We start from the raw sequence: 16,648 nt of genomic DNA on the forward strand, positions 1-16,648 counted from the left end.
TTCCTTTTTGTGACAATGTTTTGACATTTTTGCTTTATGGGTCTGCATATATAGTGCAGCAGTGAGTGATCGGCGGGGGAGAGGAAGAGTGGAGGAAACAGAGGGAGAGGATGTGACAAAGGTTAGAAACCAGACTCGTAACATGATGAGTATAAGATGCTCCTCTGAGAGTAACCAAGCCTGTAATTGTGGTTGTAGCCAAGTTTTTTCCTGCATGATTAAAGCTGCTTTGATCTGGAAACACACACAACATCTTACAACTCGCATTAAGTGAGGGTGAAAATTGGTCATTTCTTCACCTCATAGCTGTTAGTTACGGTACGGTGGCTGCAATTTGTGTTGTTTGTCCTAATGCAATTTTGGTGGAAGTATAACTGTTCAACTGTTTAGAAACATTATTAGCACAACTCTGATAAGCTACATGATTTGTGCACATTAAAGTTCACAAAGCGAAAACCAGTCGTCACGAGGCAACATGAATGGAAATTTTTTTTTCCCGTCTCTTTAAATGTCACTTTCTACAACTGTCTGATACAAATATCTTCTGACGCAAGACACCAAATGTATTGACCCTTATCCTGTCTGGTTTAATAGATGGCCGCATGTAAGGTAGATTTTAGTTTCAGCTTCACACGGTTCGTTGGCCTTCGTCTAATGACAGACTATGGACAGTGAAAGGAAGGCTCTCAGTGACAGCCTGAGACAATGCAGAGAGGGCTCAGAGGGAATGGCGGATGAATGGTATGGCGTAACTGAGCTCCGATAAACATCTGGACCCCCTGTATGTACAGATGTGTGGACTGTTTACTGTGCTGCTTTAAGAGGGCAGCCTTCAGGACGTTAGTGACACACCAATTGTGTGGGTGCAGGAAACCCACTTTCCGAGTCACAGAGGGATTGTTTGGCTTTTAACGCCCTCGCCAGAGCTGCTCTAAAACATATGGTCTGTTAAGTCTGTGTAGTGTAACACTTGGTTGGTAGACGTAGGGCGACTTTTCTGTCTGCTCCTCATCACATCAGCCGCGGGGGAACCTTCGGGAAAGTTTGGAGCTGCAGTGCCTATAGTCTTGGACATAATGTTTACTTCAAACAGCTCCAATAACAGCATTTGTTGTTGCCTAATAATCCGGAAAATATAAAAAATGGGCTGCTGCTGCTGCTGTATTTTTTTGGGACAATGTGCCATGAATGGCAGTGTTGTTGCTGTTGGGGAAAAATGTTGTCACGTGACCAGTTGATGGATTGTCATGTACTGTTATATATGTATTGTAAGTTCTTTTTTTTTTAGCTTTAGTGCATTTTGGTTGCAGATACACCTGTATTAATATGACACTATGTATGTGTATTAAAGGGGCAGTAAGCGATTTTAATACTGCTTCAACTTAGGATGTTTTGGCCTCGTGGTTAGCACGTCGAGCTCACATACCGAGGCTGATGCGGGTATTATGTGTTTTATCACACTGTGTGTGCATGTACATGTTGCCAGTCGTGTCCAGCTGCTCTAATGTTTTTCTTTCAAGAGCCTTTGTTCTGAAAATGTACACGGAACTCGGACCATTAGCGCGAACATACAAAACACCCACGGTGAATAGGCAACTAGTTTACTCTCTTTAATTCAAGGATCAAAAATATGACAATATACAGTAAAAGATTTTGCTTGAATCAACAAAGTTAAAAATACAGTATTTTAGGTTATTTGTCTTTCTGGCAGTGGGAATCATTAAAAACCTGCTCTGGGAGTCTCAGTAGAGCCTGGTTCTGCACGCAGAAGATAGAAAGCTGCTCTCTCACTCTCTTACACACACACACACACACACACACACACACTACAAATGAATCAAGACACAAGTCAAACTACTTATTCAAATTAAAAAAAAGTCTAATCAACATGTCTGTATTTGAAACAAAATGATGTCATTATGTTATAAGGCTCATATCTCTAAAAGTTCACTCAGCATTAATGGTGCAAAGAAGTGTGCTGGGTTCTACAACACCCATGATGAATTTAGGCTTTTAACCTAAAAAGCTTTAAAAACTACCTGTAAGGGTTAATTTGTGATATATATGTTGTGGCAATAACCCATCTTAAAGTTTTGCAAGTTTTGCAGTAATGGATAATGATGAGAAGATGAACAAGACTTCATTTATTTATCCCACCAAAACAAATGATGTCTAACAACAGCCCTCTAAATGTCTTATTAGGTGCCTTGGGCCCCTGCTGATCCTTCCCCTGTGGTGCTAATGACATTTGATAGCATCCAGACAAAAACAGAATAATAACATTGTGAAGTTTGAGCTCGATAATATTTTATTTTGTGATGTTATGCAATTGTTTTTTAAAAGAGATGGGAGGGGCTGAATGGTGTATTCTAATCATCTGAAACTGCAGCAGAATCCTTGCAGGAACATGTACATTAATCCAATAAGATTTAATTTAATAAAAATGGAATAAAATGAAAAAAAAAATTCTAATTAGGGAGGTTATTAAAAGACAACACAGGGATATATGCAGACCAGTGCCGTATGAACATTGTTGCCCAATAGATTCTTTATTCTTAGAGAACCTGATTCATGTTGGCAAATCCTGACTGTGTTCAGGTTTGGGGATTTGTTTGAATCTAAGTCACAGGTGAAATAATTTAGCTAATGGTAAATGATTGTTGTCAAAATCCCAACCTGCACTTGCTGCTACACGAAGGACAGATGCTGTGGCTGATCCCACAGGCCACCAGGATCTTCGGCAACCCGTGTCTCCTGCATCTGTACCCTGCGTGTTGCAGATAACAGTGTTCCACTAAGCACGATAAAAAAGATCTCATTTATTTCGGGCAGAATTATGGGTTTATCAAATTGAAAATCATAGGAAGATCATTTATTACCCACTCAAGTTAGCTACTGCAGCAGTTTGTCAAATGAGTCTCCAATAGAAGGAAAGAGCATAAAATTACTCCGAACAGCTTCTGCAGTAGAATCCCAGTGTTTTACAGCCACGCGATTGCGCTGCTGGTCTAAAAGACAAAAAAACTGAATATTATATCTCTGCATCTCAATGATTTTCAAATCTCACGAATGTCTGGTTGTCCAAAAGCAATCAGTCAGAGGAAGAGACTTGCTGCCTTCGCGTGATTCATAAGCACTGACCTACTGCATTGTACAGCTGTAAACAAAACTCCTCGAGGACGTGTCGCTTTTGGTTGCTATTTTAGAAAATGAGCCTTGGAGAGACACTTTGTGCTGCAAAGGCACAGTGAAGAGGAGAAATATCCACATCAGCTATGTAAGTCACATTTGAACACTTTCATTGTTTTAAAGCTGCTCAAATGTGCATGAAACATGAACTTCCATGCACATAAACAGGTATCATGTGATTGCTGGAGTAATGCTATTATCACTATGCCTCCTTGTGACTCTACAATGTCAATTTTCAAAAACACAAGATCTCTTGGAGGCATGGAGCTACAGTACGGCATATCTATACAACACACTGTGTTACGTGGACATAAACATTTCTCTGAGTGATATTAAGATGAGAGGATAGTGAGCTTTTGCAAGAGCTATTTCTTGAACAACTTTCAACTGAGTGCATACATCCTACAGAGTTTTGTTTGCTGCTTTTCCTGAATTCTCAGACTCCTGGTCACAGGTTGTGCATTGTGGATGGAGATGCATTAATTAGATAGCCTGGAGTGTAAAAGGGACGTTCCCGACAGAGTGAAGAAGCAAAGCCAGCCATTTTGCTATTAATAACGGTGGCAGTCTCTTCTCCGTCCCTCCTCGCCCCCTCCAGCCCCCCCTCCGTGTCACCCCTTCTCTGGCTTTCCATCTCTCGCCTCCCTCCGACTTGCAGCGGATGTGGGGGCCGATCATCGCTGCGCTGCCTCAGTCTTCTGCCCCGTGGTGCGTCTTCATATCTCATGGTGCTAGTGTACTCCTCCTCCTCCTCCTCCTTCGTCTCCCACCCAGCCTGTTTTCCTCTCCTCTCTCACTCCGTTAAGACGCGGCCTTTAATTAGAATTCAACCGTCAACCCCCCTCCCCCAAACACACACACACACACTTCACCTCTGACCCAATGACCTCATGCTCACTTGCAGTCGCAGCTATCTTCTTTTTTAAATCCCTCCCTAATTGGCCATTGCATATACAAAACATTTGCTTTTTGCCTTGTGTTAGCAATTTTCACGCGGCTCTCTCTTCTTCCACTTTCTTCCCCGCCTCTCTCCTTTCTCTCCCTCTTCCACCATCAAGGTTTTAAAACCACCCGTCCTCACTCTGCTCTCCTCCTGATTTCACTCCCTTCCCCCCCTCTCTCCTTCTTGTGAGCCCTGTCAGTGTCTCATGGTGTTCTTGCCAAACTTGTCGCCGAGTTGCTGGATGAGCAGAGCCAGCTCTCCGGCGGCCTGAGACTTCTCCTCCAGGAGCTCGTAGCGGAGGCTGGAAATGTCTTGCTTGATCTCCTTCAGCTCACCTACGACACGGTCACACACACGGACACACCAATCAGAACACGTGAGGCCGAGCAAATGCAGACATGTAAAACACATGTAAAATGTACAGGTAAAATGTACACAGGTAAAATGTGCTCTTGGTGGCACGTGTGGGTATATGCAGCCACACAGTACAGCGCAACAATATACATCATGTAGTCGTGTACAGTATGACCTCATTTCATGGACGTTATCTCACACACAGACACACAAATACTGCCCAATACCTCACATTCTTCACTTACAGTACATACACTTAGCACACACGTGCCCTTAGCACATACCTTCATTGACTTCATCGCTCTCTCTGTCTACTTGAGCCTTCAGCACATACCGCTTGATCAAGCGCTTCATGATCTTCTGCGAGGAGAAGAGGGAAGAAGATTAATGGTGCACTTATCCAATATTTAATCTCTCCAATTACATTATTTTGTGGTGTGGTCTTTTGTGTGGACGTGCATATGTACGTACACACCCACATGGAAAAAATGATAATTTCTGCAGGGGTAGAAAACAGCAGTTGTGTGCTTGAGGTGGTGTGTGAATTGTTGGGTATTGATTTTGCAGGGGATGTCCTGCAGCCACGTCCGAGGCTAAAGCAGACAATCCCTGCATGTGGACACACTGGGAATGAGTCGATAGCTGTCTCCACACATGCAGCACACACACACACACAAATGTCTTATCGAGTGACATCTCAATGCTTGGTGTGTGTGTTTGTGTGTGTTCACAGTCATTTCTGTGCTGGATGAAACGCACACACTGGGGGGGATTGAGACAAAGCCGATCCAGACCAGTGAAGGAACTTAGATTTCCCTTAGGGCAAAGGTAAAGGGCAAACTTAGGAGCAGAACATCTTTCTACACTGTGCAATACTTTGAGCTCATTTACCATGAGCCTGCCTTTGGCTCCCCCAAACAGCTCATTAGAAGCATTTTCAGCCTTCACTCAATGTTGCCCTCTCTCTCTCTTTGTCAGTCCTCCTCTTCCTCTTTCACTCACAATCACTGGTTCAATGCCGCCTTCACTTCGGCCGATGCCCGTTATTTAGAGATCTTGTAAAATTATTTTCTCTCTGTTTTCTATAGCTCACCCCGCCACCCCACTCTTTCTTCCTAACCTCTTTCATACCAGCCTCTCTTTATGGCTTCCAGCCTTGTCATTCTCTGTTCTTGTCAACCTATATCACCCTTCGGACTGCCCCCACTCTCACTCTCTCAAGTACTTCTTATCATTTTTTTAAATATTCCTCAGCCTCTGTGTCTCTCTTATTCCTTCTTCCTTTTACCCTCTTACCATTTCTGCCCTGTCTCACCCTAACCCTGGCAGCTCCTCGCTCCCTGTCTTACCTCATATCTGGTGGGATGTTTTCTAGATTTTCTGGGGATGAACTCTTCTCCCGGCCGTGGATAAGACCTGAAGCGCTCATCCTGCTGAGACAGCAAGATACAGGCAGCAGTTCAGCGTTACCGTCACATTTCAGGGTTGAGTGATGAGTGAAAAGAAAAAAACAACAATAGATGGCAGGAGTCAGTTTAAAAAAAAATCTAGTACAGTACACGCAGGTATCTTCAAAGAGAATGCAAAGAGATTTGGCATCACTTGTCTATTAGCTGACTTCGAGCCGCCTCCGACTTCCGTGACCTTGCTTTGCAGCTTGTGTCCCTTCAGCGCTGTCGTGTCAAAAGCAGTTTTAAATTAACTGTGGACAAAGGCAGCTAGCTGCTTTTTCTGAAGATTAACTGACAAAGGTTTCCAGTCCAAACCCGCGTTTTCAGTCAGCTGCATTTTTCAAAATTATGACCATACCATACAGGTCATAATTTTGTGTATAAATAGAACAATGAATGTGTCTCAACTGAATTAATTCTAAAATGCTATACGTCATAACTAAAACTAAACAGATGTGGTATGAAGTTTATCACACCACCTCTACCAGCATATACAGATAGAGAAACTGTTACTGTGTGGTACACGGGTCTCATAAACTGAGGATTTCTGATACAATTAAGTTCCCTTCACATTATTATGTCACCCTGAATTAGTTTTTCCATTTTGTAGGAAAACTTATCTCAATCGTTACAATAGTTGTCTCTTTTTGCACAACTAGAACATCGACCGCAAAAGCAAATGATTTCCTATAGAGACGCAAATGAATGTCATCTATATACTACTTCACTGAATTCCACAACCAGATGGCAACTGCTGTTCGAGCTTCATGAGCCTGTGAGGAACACATCTGTTGGACACCGTGGGGAGCCACGGTCTACTTAAGTGTAGGACTGATTGATGTAGTTGTGGCGTGTTGACCACGATGAGTAAAACATTTTTTGGTTTGAAAGATTTACTGTCTGTTATAGTTTGCAAATAAATCAATTGGCATATCCAAACTCCTAGTTTATGAATTTGTACATGTTTTCTGGGGACAACAGAGGATTCAAAGAGCCCACAAATGGCAACACGCCATCTCCACTGAAGCCACGCGTGCATTCGCGACCTTGTGCGTCACCAACATCTTTTATGCAGAGGATTTTCCAAAACCCAGTGGACAAAGCTTAAATCTCTTTGGTGTGCACTCTGTGATCTTAAGTCCCTATCAATAACCTGCTGTGATGTCCTGTTATTCATTTTATTAGCTTTTTGGCAAGAAAGCAACTGCCCCCAACTACTGTGAATACATGAAAGGTATATTCACCAAAGGGCCTGAGCATGAAGAGCAAATACTTACTGAACAAACATGTGAACTGTCGACTTCTACATCAAATCCAAATAGGAATGTTCATTGAACAATGAATTACCATTTGCCCAATTGGCTTCTCTTAAATATCCACTCTAGTCATTAAAATTGGTTTTTGAGTTGGCATTTAATTGGTATTGTTATTTCACCCTGGCTATTTTTTCTCAACATATGCCACTTTGAAACTAACATGATGAGCTTTGACTTAGAGCATCACTTCTCTCAAATGGTGGATATACCACATGGGAAGCAAAAACAAAATTGACTGACTCAGAAAGAGCATCCTGTCTTTTCAGTGTCTCATTTGACATTTATTGAAGCTACACCGCCTTTGAATGTGAGCTTATGTATCGATCGCATGCTGCACCTGCTTGGCTCTGCGATTCAACTGTCAGAACTTTACGTGCTCACAGGAGCAGCAGGGTGTAACCCATCTTGTCCCCGTCCACAACCTGCCCGGGCATTTGAGCAGACGCTGGCGGATCGGATGGCCTGACTAATAGCTCAGCCGCGGCGCTGGGGTGAGCCATTTGAGCTCAGGATTCAGACAGAGGAAATGCCTGCGGACAAGGCCAGCACAAAGATTGATTCTGTGTTAAATTGCCTATGCTATTGTCTTCACGCAAGACTTTCTTTTCATTACAGTGATTTTATTTAGATGGACAGCCCTTGAGAGGGAGAAAAAGGGAAAATCAAAAAAATGAAGCTTAAGTTGCATTGGGAATTTCATATTTGTCCTGGGTCCACAAGGCCATCTGAGCACTCTACATATGCTGACAATGCAGTAATTGACAGCTCCGCTATGAACACTCTGACCTACTCACATGAGCGAGTCGGCTGCAGAGGTTTTTGATGCAGTTAGTGACCAATTTCTACTATCCGTTACCTAAGGCCACAAGGGAAAAAAATATAATAGCTTCCAAAACAGGAATAGCTGAAAAGCAAGAGCACTCGTGGCAATAAAAAAATAATTAGTATGTCAACCATTGCAGAAAAACAATACAGAAAACTTGCACAAAAACAAACAGAGAATGTGTGAGATTTACTGAGTCGCTTTGTTATTGTTCACTATTAATTGCACTGGCTATAACTGTCACGTCACAAAACTGTTTTCCTGTTGTCCGATAACAATATGCTGAAAGGAGGCAAGACAAACAAGTTGTATGTTATTATAAATTAGTATAGTAATCAGTGACTAAAATTCTTACAATTCATCATCGTAGCAAAACTAAAATGAAGTCACTTTGTTACCTGTAACACGTGATATATGAAATATATGAAAAAGAAACTCGAGATTAGGGTGAAAACGTTCCTGACGCTGACCGTTGCCTGTGAATTGATCATGCCCATCTCCAGCTCGTTGTTATGACGACGACCGTTGGCCTTGCACAGGAGTATCAGGCAGGACTTGATGCGGAGGACCAGGTAGTAGAAGGACTTCGGGCTGGGAACCAGGTTGAAGGGGGCGGGCAGAGTGCGGCCCTCATCAAAGTAAGAGAGCCACAACTTGGCTCGGGCAAACTTCCACTCAACATCGGCATCCTCCTGCGGAGACACACACACACACACACACACACACACACACACACACACACACACACACACACACACACACACACACACACACACACACACACACACACACACACACACAGACACACAGAGACAGAGGCTGAATTTGAAATCGGCAGCGCTGTCGTGTCGAGTAGTCTGGGAAAAAAAAAAAAAACTACCAGAATACAGACATCTTATGCTTCCTTACTACTGATTAGAGGCATATTATAAGTTTACTTCCATGGTTCCATTCTAGCTGAGATAAATTGAAACAGTTAAAGACTTTGGAACAAATTGATCAAATATGAATTGCAGGTAATCATATTAAATTGAAGATATTACTAGTAAATGAGGATGGCAGCAAATTATTGTTGTTCTAAATTATTAACATAATTGATATTACATGTGATTGGAAGAGAACTGAACAACATAACTAACACAAGTTTACTTTTACACAACCCTTATAACTGAACTCCTATTCATCCACTATTTGTCTTTTTTTTAATAAATCTTTTAGGTATATAACATGAGCTAAGAAAAATCAAACCTATGGGTTTTCTCCGAACGGCTCAAATTACTTATTATATTACTAAATATTTTTATTTCAGTGATGTGCAACAGTTTTCCTGCTTTACCTTTTTATTCAGTGATTTGTTTGTTGCCGCTGTATTGATTTCTCACAGCTCTAGGTATTTTCAGCTGAATCTCTAATTCTCCTGCAAGCACAGAGGTGATCAAGGCATAATCCTCACTGGGTCACTATCAGATTTGACATCTTATCCATGTACCTCTATCTCCTGGTATGAGTTGTTGATCATGGCGATGAGCATGTTGAGGAGGACGACCACCATCGTGACGTTGTAGACACCGTACAGAACGTAGCCGATGTTCTCTATGAACTTGTGGTCGTACTTCAGCACCACGGAGATCACCTCCGACAGCCCGAAGATTGACCAGAAGAGAGTCTTGAAACTCTCCTCCACACTGCCGGGGAGACAGAGAGAGGGATGAAGCCCACTGTGTTAGTAGGTAATGCTCTTTCAGTCACGTACACGTACACGTACACGTACACACACACACACACACACACACACACACACACACACACACACACACACACACACACTTTAATGTTTTGGGGTTCATAAGGGTGCACTGATGAAATACCTGATGAGTTAAATTTGATCACATTATCACTTTACCCCTACTGTAAATTTCCCTATAGTGGGACAAATACCTTTCATAAAAAAATCTACAATTACGCACCCACAGCACATACATATACATAAAACGTTAACATGAAATGTCTGAAATTACTCAAATTCAGCATTTGAGAGATCATTTGGTTCATAATACTCAGTTGATTACAGTGTGTGTGCAACCTTGTCCTTCATCAACCTTTAAACAAGACACATACTGACTCGCAGTTTCAGTAAAGGTTTGTTGTTCACTCCATCTGTGCTCATTTATACATGAAGAAACAGTTGAACCCACGGTTCATCAAACTCATTCAAAAATTGATGGGGGTCATATCAAATTTACTCGATTAAGTTCAACCTGAATGGAAACTTTGAATTCAGTTTCTTGTTTTGGTGTACAGTTCTTGAGTTCCTCATGCATTTTCCCTCCGCCATTTAGACATTATTTCCTTTTAAAAATGTAGTGTGTGGTCCAGAGTCAAATATCCATTCAGCCTGAGGGATCATTCTCTGACACCGACCCAGTGTGTGTGTTCACATGGCAGAGGGTTGAGACAGAAGAAGAGGAGACGAGATAAAACAGCACAAAGCTGCAAGACCTCTGAACATTGACATTCAGGTACATGTCTGGTGATAAATATTCCATGAGTGGAAAGCATGTGCTTGAGATGACAGTGGGGGGGGGACTCGGTAGGGAGGAAGAACCGACCCGGCTGGATTGCTGGAGGGGATGGAGGAGGAAAAAAGATCGGTAGGCTCCTGGTCTCGAGCAGTGGGCATCTTCCAAATTAATTTATTTCAAAGAAACAGATTCTTTGGCACGCAGAGCGCTGGGTGACGGCACAGAGAGGGGAAACACACACACACACACACACACACACACACACACTCACACACACACACACACACACAAACAACCACAGACACTTTCCTCTTCCCTCACACACATACTCCCCTGGGTACTTTAACTTGAAACCTTTCAGGAAGAAAGAAAAACAAACTCCTTAACCCCAACACTAAACCTGTGACAGTGTCTGTGTGTGTGTCTCTGTCCCTTACCAAGTTACAAATCATCTGAGAGTATGTTCTGTCTCTGTCCAACACACTTTCGGGAAAGAACATACTGAGCTTTCCAGTAAACATTTACCAACACAATGAGCGGTCCAACCAGCCGATCAAACTTTGGAACTACTTGGATATTGAATGCCCCCATTACCGTCTCCATTTAGCATTAAACACGCTAGGCTATTTCTGTTACTTACTAGGAACACTCTTTATCAGGCTGGGCATTGGTTGTCTGATTGCAGTAATTATTCCTGTTCATACCGGAACTTAAGATGAATAGCAAGATTAATGTTCAGTATATACCGTACTTATATTTATAGCTTCTGATGTCTGAATAGACTTCCCATTCTCAATGAGTTCTTCATCTTAGCATGCATTGACTATCCATTTACAGATGTCCTGGTGATACTGTGCCTAGGATCACTGCTAACTGCTAACCTGCGTGTTGAAAATTTGGATATGTGCGGTCGTGCACACAGCTTTGGACTGATAGCGACACGTGATGGTGGGACAAACTGGTGGTTTGTGTTTTTATTCCATAAACCAATCCCTGTTTTAAAACCACTGAACAACCCTCTCTGTCAAGGCCCAGATAACTTTTTTTTCTCTCAATAAGTTTCTAACTTTGAGCCATGGCGTCATTGAACACTCAGTTTCCGGCCAGAGTTTGAACAGATATGTTGGTTTCACGTTTAAAATGTCATGCTCCGTTTTCTCTGTGTTTTTGTCAGAGGTTTGAAAGTGAGCGCCACTCATAGCAATGTTGTTGCACACTTCTCTGCACCAATCAACAATACAATTTGAGCAACATCAGAATCTGATTGAAGTTGATAACCACTGTCAATCACAGCTGAACGCACCACATCCACACACATCACAAATCAGCTGCATTTTGAGTGTTACATCCTCAATAGAAAATATCTAAATGTGCTTGTTAACATTTGATTGTTGCTTATTTATTTGTGAATATTTTTCAAATACAATACTCCGGTTTTCGACTGGTTCCTGTACTTTACATATAATTAAAGACCTAACATTTCCCGAACAAAGATCTTAGTATTGAACCTTTTGCATTAAAAGGGTATATCTTTTGGAATGCAACTTGCCCAGCTCTTCAGAAAATCAAACATGTAGTGCAGGCAGCAGGATGTTGTGTTGGTTATGGAAACAATCTTTCACCTTGGCACTAAAAGTCCTTGGTGTTAACATGTTTTTAACACAAACTTCACCTGACCTAATCACTATCAACATCTGACCCCTGACCTCTGCCATCTCTGACAGGCTTAAGACGCAAAGCAATTTACTAAAACAAACAAAAAAATCACTTGTCAATGAAAAAGACGATTTAACCATTACAGGAAAAAGATCACTATGTGCCACAGGGCACTGATTCATTTAAACACTCATGTGTTTTATAGTGAGACTAACAGCAACATCAATCTGCTTCTGACCAGAGGAACACGCAGGGACAACATATAATCATTCAAAAAATGTCCCCCCGAATCACGTTGACATTTAAACTGTTTGAGACAACCCCATCAAGATCCTCAATAGCTACGTTGAGAAGTGAACTTGGATGCAGATGCACATAATTATCATAAGAGCCGCCGCCGTCAACACATCACAGTGACATCGGGCACTGGAGGCATGTGCGAAGAAAAACACACTCCCGAGCATTATCAGAAGTTCACAAGTGGTTTCCTTCCCCATGCTGCTGTGATGGATGGTTGAGACACCAGACGGGCCACTGCTGTAAGTCTAGAACCAACTGAAGGCCATTTTCAGCAATACCTTCGCACTCTCTATTCACATCACACACATCCACCAGTCGATCGTGCAATCAGCAGAGCTGAGGAAGGTGATTTGGTGGACTTGCCTTGAGCCGTCTCTCTTTAAATAATGTCTCGTCACTTATCTGGAGCCTCTCTTTCGGGATAAAAAAAAAACTTCCCTGTGGCTTTGACATATGAAACAAAGTAAAAAAAAAAAAGAATAATTATCTGGTCTCCATTATGTTATATCTCAATTATCTCTGAAAACAAATTATTCTCTCTTTTAGCTCTTCTTCCCACCCTTGTGAAATGTTCACTGGATTTAGATGTTCTCTCAATACGAGCGTAGATAATGATGACAGGCTTTGTTCCAGGGAACATTAATGTGCCATTAAAAAAGACACACACAGGCATGAAGGCGCACACACAGTTAAAATTGGGCACTCACCACATAGCAGATTATTTATATACAATGTTCATCCATCCTGAATTGAAATCAACCATTTAATAATATACAGAAGATATATTACACCTCCCCACTTCTCTCAATAATATATACAAGGTACAAATAGAATAAGGATATAAGTATATATGGGTTAAGGGACTTCTTCCACCAGGAATAATCTTGATTCATGGGCAGACAGTGCTGCTGTACTTTATACTTGATGTCTATTGATAAAGGTTGATAAATCTGAATAATTTTTTGGCAAATTGTATCTAAGGTACTAAAAGGCTGGGTGCAGCCCATGGATGAGATTCTAGATGCTCTTGATAATGGATTTTTTTTTTTTTAACAACCTAAGAAGGAGATAATTTAATATTGTGTGTGTGTGTGTGTGTGTGTGTGTGTGTGTGTGTGTGTTTTATAACATCATTGTATCATGGTACACCAGGTAGTAAAGACGCAGGGACAGTGTGCATCTGGAGACAGAGATGGACTGTGTGTTATTATCTCTTATTAAGAGTGGCAGCTCCCAACAGGCTGCTCGCAGTATGACAGCTTCACGCACACACAAACACACACACGAACACACACTCGTACTCGTGCACACGCACACACGCACACACACGCACACGCACACACACACACACACGCACGCACGCACACACACACACACACACACACCCAAACACGTGCGCGGGGAGGACTGGTGAGTCACTCTGGCTCTGTGGGAGCAGCCCAAACCCAATCATTGAGAGGCCCAGATCAACCTCATTCCCCCAGAGATACGCTCTCAGTCTCTCTGGCTTTGTGCTTTGCTTCTCTCCCTCTCTTGTGTTCATCTCTGCGTCTCGGTGGTTTTCTCTCTCTCTCTCGCCCATTTTCTCATTATTTTCCCATTGCTCTTATATCTTTCCCTGCATCACCCTCCATCCCTCTCTCATACTTTCTCCATCTTTCATCCTAGCAGGTTTTAGCTAGTTCTGTCACTCAATCTATTCATTTGATGTATACTTATTTTCTTCCCCCTTTTTTCCCCCCTCTCATATATATTTTCCGCATTGTTTAATCTGCAGCAATATTCTCACATTGGCCAAATGTAATTGTACATGTAGAATTAGTGAAGGGCTGCACCCAGCCTTCTGCTCCGGCTCTCTCCTTCTACCCTCCAGTCATTAGCAAGATATTAAATTTCTCCTCCCTTCTCCTCCTTTGTCCTCTCCTCTCTGCAGAGACAGACAGACAAACAGTCAGACGGACAGGGAAATGTAGATGAAACATCTTTAGATATTAAATTGAGTTTAACTTTCTGTCTGTCGCGCAAACGGAGTTGTCACCATGGCAACAGCCGGGGTGGGGCCTTGCCCACCCTGGCTTTTAATGACTGACTGAATGCTGCTGCCAAGAGATGCCTGGTTTCCTGCCTCTGCGCATGTGTGTGTGTGTGTGTGTGTGTGCAATGACTGAGATTGAGAGGGAAAGGAGGACTGAGCGGTGAGCTGACTCACTGAACTGTGTTTAGTGTTATTAGCAAGCTTGTTTTTGAGTTTGTGAATATATGTCTGACTAGCAGTGGGATAGAGATTGGGGCAGAACGAGAGCGATTGTCTTCAGGCAAGTTGTGAGAAACATCTTATTAGGTGGGGAATACAACAACACAGGATCAGCAATTGCAATTAAGAGTCTTTTGATGGTGAATGAAGCACAACAGCCACTCCACTTTAATTTGCTACCCCATTGCTGTTAGTTTGGTTTTCTGCCTCTCTGTTAGCCTGATTTGGCTTTACCTCTAGAAAATATGTTGAGATTGATTTAGCTGTTTTTTCTGCTTAATAGGCATAATATCAGCCAGTCAGATTGAAGGTTCCTCCAGACACACAGGTGGACAATCACTTCTAGTTCTGTGCTCTTTCTTTATTATCAGTTAACCATCTGCTAAATCTAAGAACAGCCAAGGTGTAGTTCTAGATGCAGGCACAAGATTTGGTTTGAAGATGTGTGCATGAGACGAACGTACGACAGATCATCGTAAGCTCCTGAAAAAGTCTGGAAAACTGGGTTTGTATTGTCCGCGTCAGACGTGTTCACGACAGCAGGGACATTTCTGGAACATTCAGGGGTAGGGGGGTAGAGCGCAGATTATCCAGCTGTATTCTCACATGGGCTGACTGACATTTTCTGAAAATTTTACAATGTTGCGGACATTTGCGCCCTCACTAATGGCCCCTTTGGAACAGTGTAGTAAAATGTCTGGACTTCAGCGCATGTCTGAAAGCAGCTACAGAGATAAAAACCAAAAGCACAAGAGCAAAAGCTACCTTAAAATAACCGACAGTAGCGACCTTTGTCTTCATTAATTAGCATATCTTTAGATAATTAGATTGAACACCTCAACTGTGTGAAAAGGATTTGAAGGCTACTGGATTAGGTAACATCAGTGGCTTTGTCCTTCTCTTTATTGTATTTGGAGAATGTTATGCTCCAACAACACCAGTCAAACTCAATACCCAAGGTATCAGTGGCTGCACAACAGCATCCCCAAATCCTTGAATCGGTTGGAAAACACGGACAGTTACGTATAAATCTGTGTATTGCTGGTAAAAGTACTCAAAGGAAATGTTCATCTTGAACATTAATATCATTGTCATCGTATTTATCTTAACTCCGTAGCTATCTGAGAAAGTCTGCTTGTAACAGTTATGTTGCGGATGCCAAAATCAGCGGCTGTTGACGAGAAGTCTGCTTTTGTTTTCTCCTAAATGAATCTCAGCCCCGGAGCCTCTTAACTCAAAAAGAGGAAATTTTCAATTTGGGTACAGAAATGAAGTGTGAAACGATGGCCTCTGTGCTATTTCAGGGGGTTTACATCTCACTTGAATGCTTGAAATTGAATGCTTGGCATCATTTATCAAGATAATGGCAAATAATGTTTTGAGAAAAATTCCAAATTTTGGCACAAACATTTTAAAGCATGTTTTGCTCAGACTTTGTGCATTCTTATATCTCTGGCTTCTTCTTTGTCTCTGCCTTCTCTCCGTCTGTCGCGCTTTAATTGTGACCGTGTCTCCTCTCCTCTTCTTACCATTTAGATGTGCTCGACTGCTAAAGGCAGAACACAACACCTCTGCCTTGCCTAAGAGATAATACATTCTCTTTTTAGCTCACCCCAACTCTGTCTCAATCGTTTCTTTTGCTCTCAGCCACCTCTTATCCTTCCTTCACACCCCGCCCCTCTCTCTCCAGGGTTCCTGTCTTGCCGTCATGTTCCAGCTCTATTCGTCACTCTAAACTCTTTCACGTTCCCTTCTTCTTCTTCTTCTTCTTCTTCTTCTTCTTCTTCCACCTGCCACTTTGTCTCAGTCGTCAGTTCAGCTTCAACTTCACATTCCTGCC

The 16,648-nt window shown here is 42.2% G+C and overlaps 1 protein-coding gene across 3 annotated transcripts in view; it reads right to left on the reverse strand.

Annotated features, from left to right (window-relative positions):
• Window positions 1-1,610: 1,610 nt before the first annotated feature.
• The window catches only part of LOC118319913 (short transient receptor potential channel 7-like), a 42,723-nt gene continuing 27,685 nt past the window's right edge, over window positions 1,611-16,648 (reverse strand). For 2 of the 3 annotated variants that reach the window (XM_035650626.2, XM_035650628.2), the window contains exons 8-12: window positions 9,566-9,761; window positions 8,547-8,768; window positions 5,836-5,919; window positions 4,771-4,846; window positions 1,611-4,467 (exon numbers count right to left, since the gene is read on the reverse strand). In XM_035650626.2, the coding sequence (XP_035506519.2) occupies window positions 4,328-4,467; window positions 4,771-4,846; window positions 5,836-5,919; window positions 8,547-8,768; window positions 9,566-9,761 (718 nt within the window). In that variant the 3' untranslated portion in view covers window positions 1,611-4,327. The remainder of the gene's footprint in view (window positions 4,468-4,770; window positions 4,847-5,835; window positions 5,920-8,546; window positions 8,769-9,565; window positions 9,762-16,648) is intronic. The other variant, XM_035650627.2, reaches the window with a different exon arrangement.

The sequence above is a fragment of the Scophthalmus maximus genome, chromosome 9, assembly GCF_022379125.1.
Source record: "Scophthalmus maximus strain ysfricsl-2021 chromosome 9, ASM2237912v1, whole genome shotgun sequence".
Lineage (NCBI taxonomy): Eukaryota > Metazoa > Chordata > Actinopteri > Pleuronectiformes > Scophthalmidae > Scophthalmus > Scophthalmus maximus.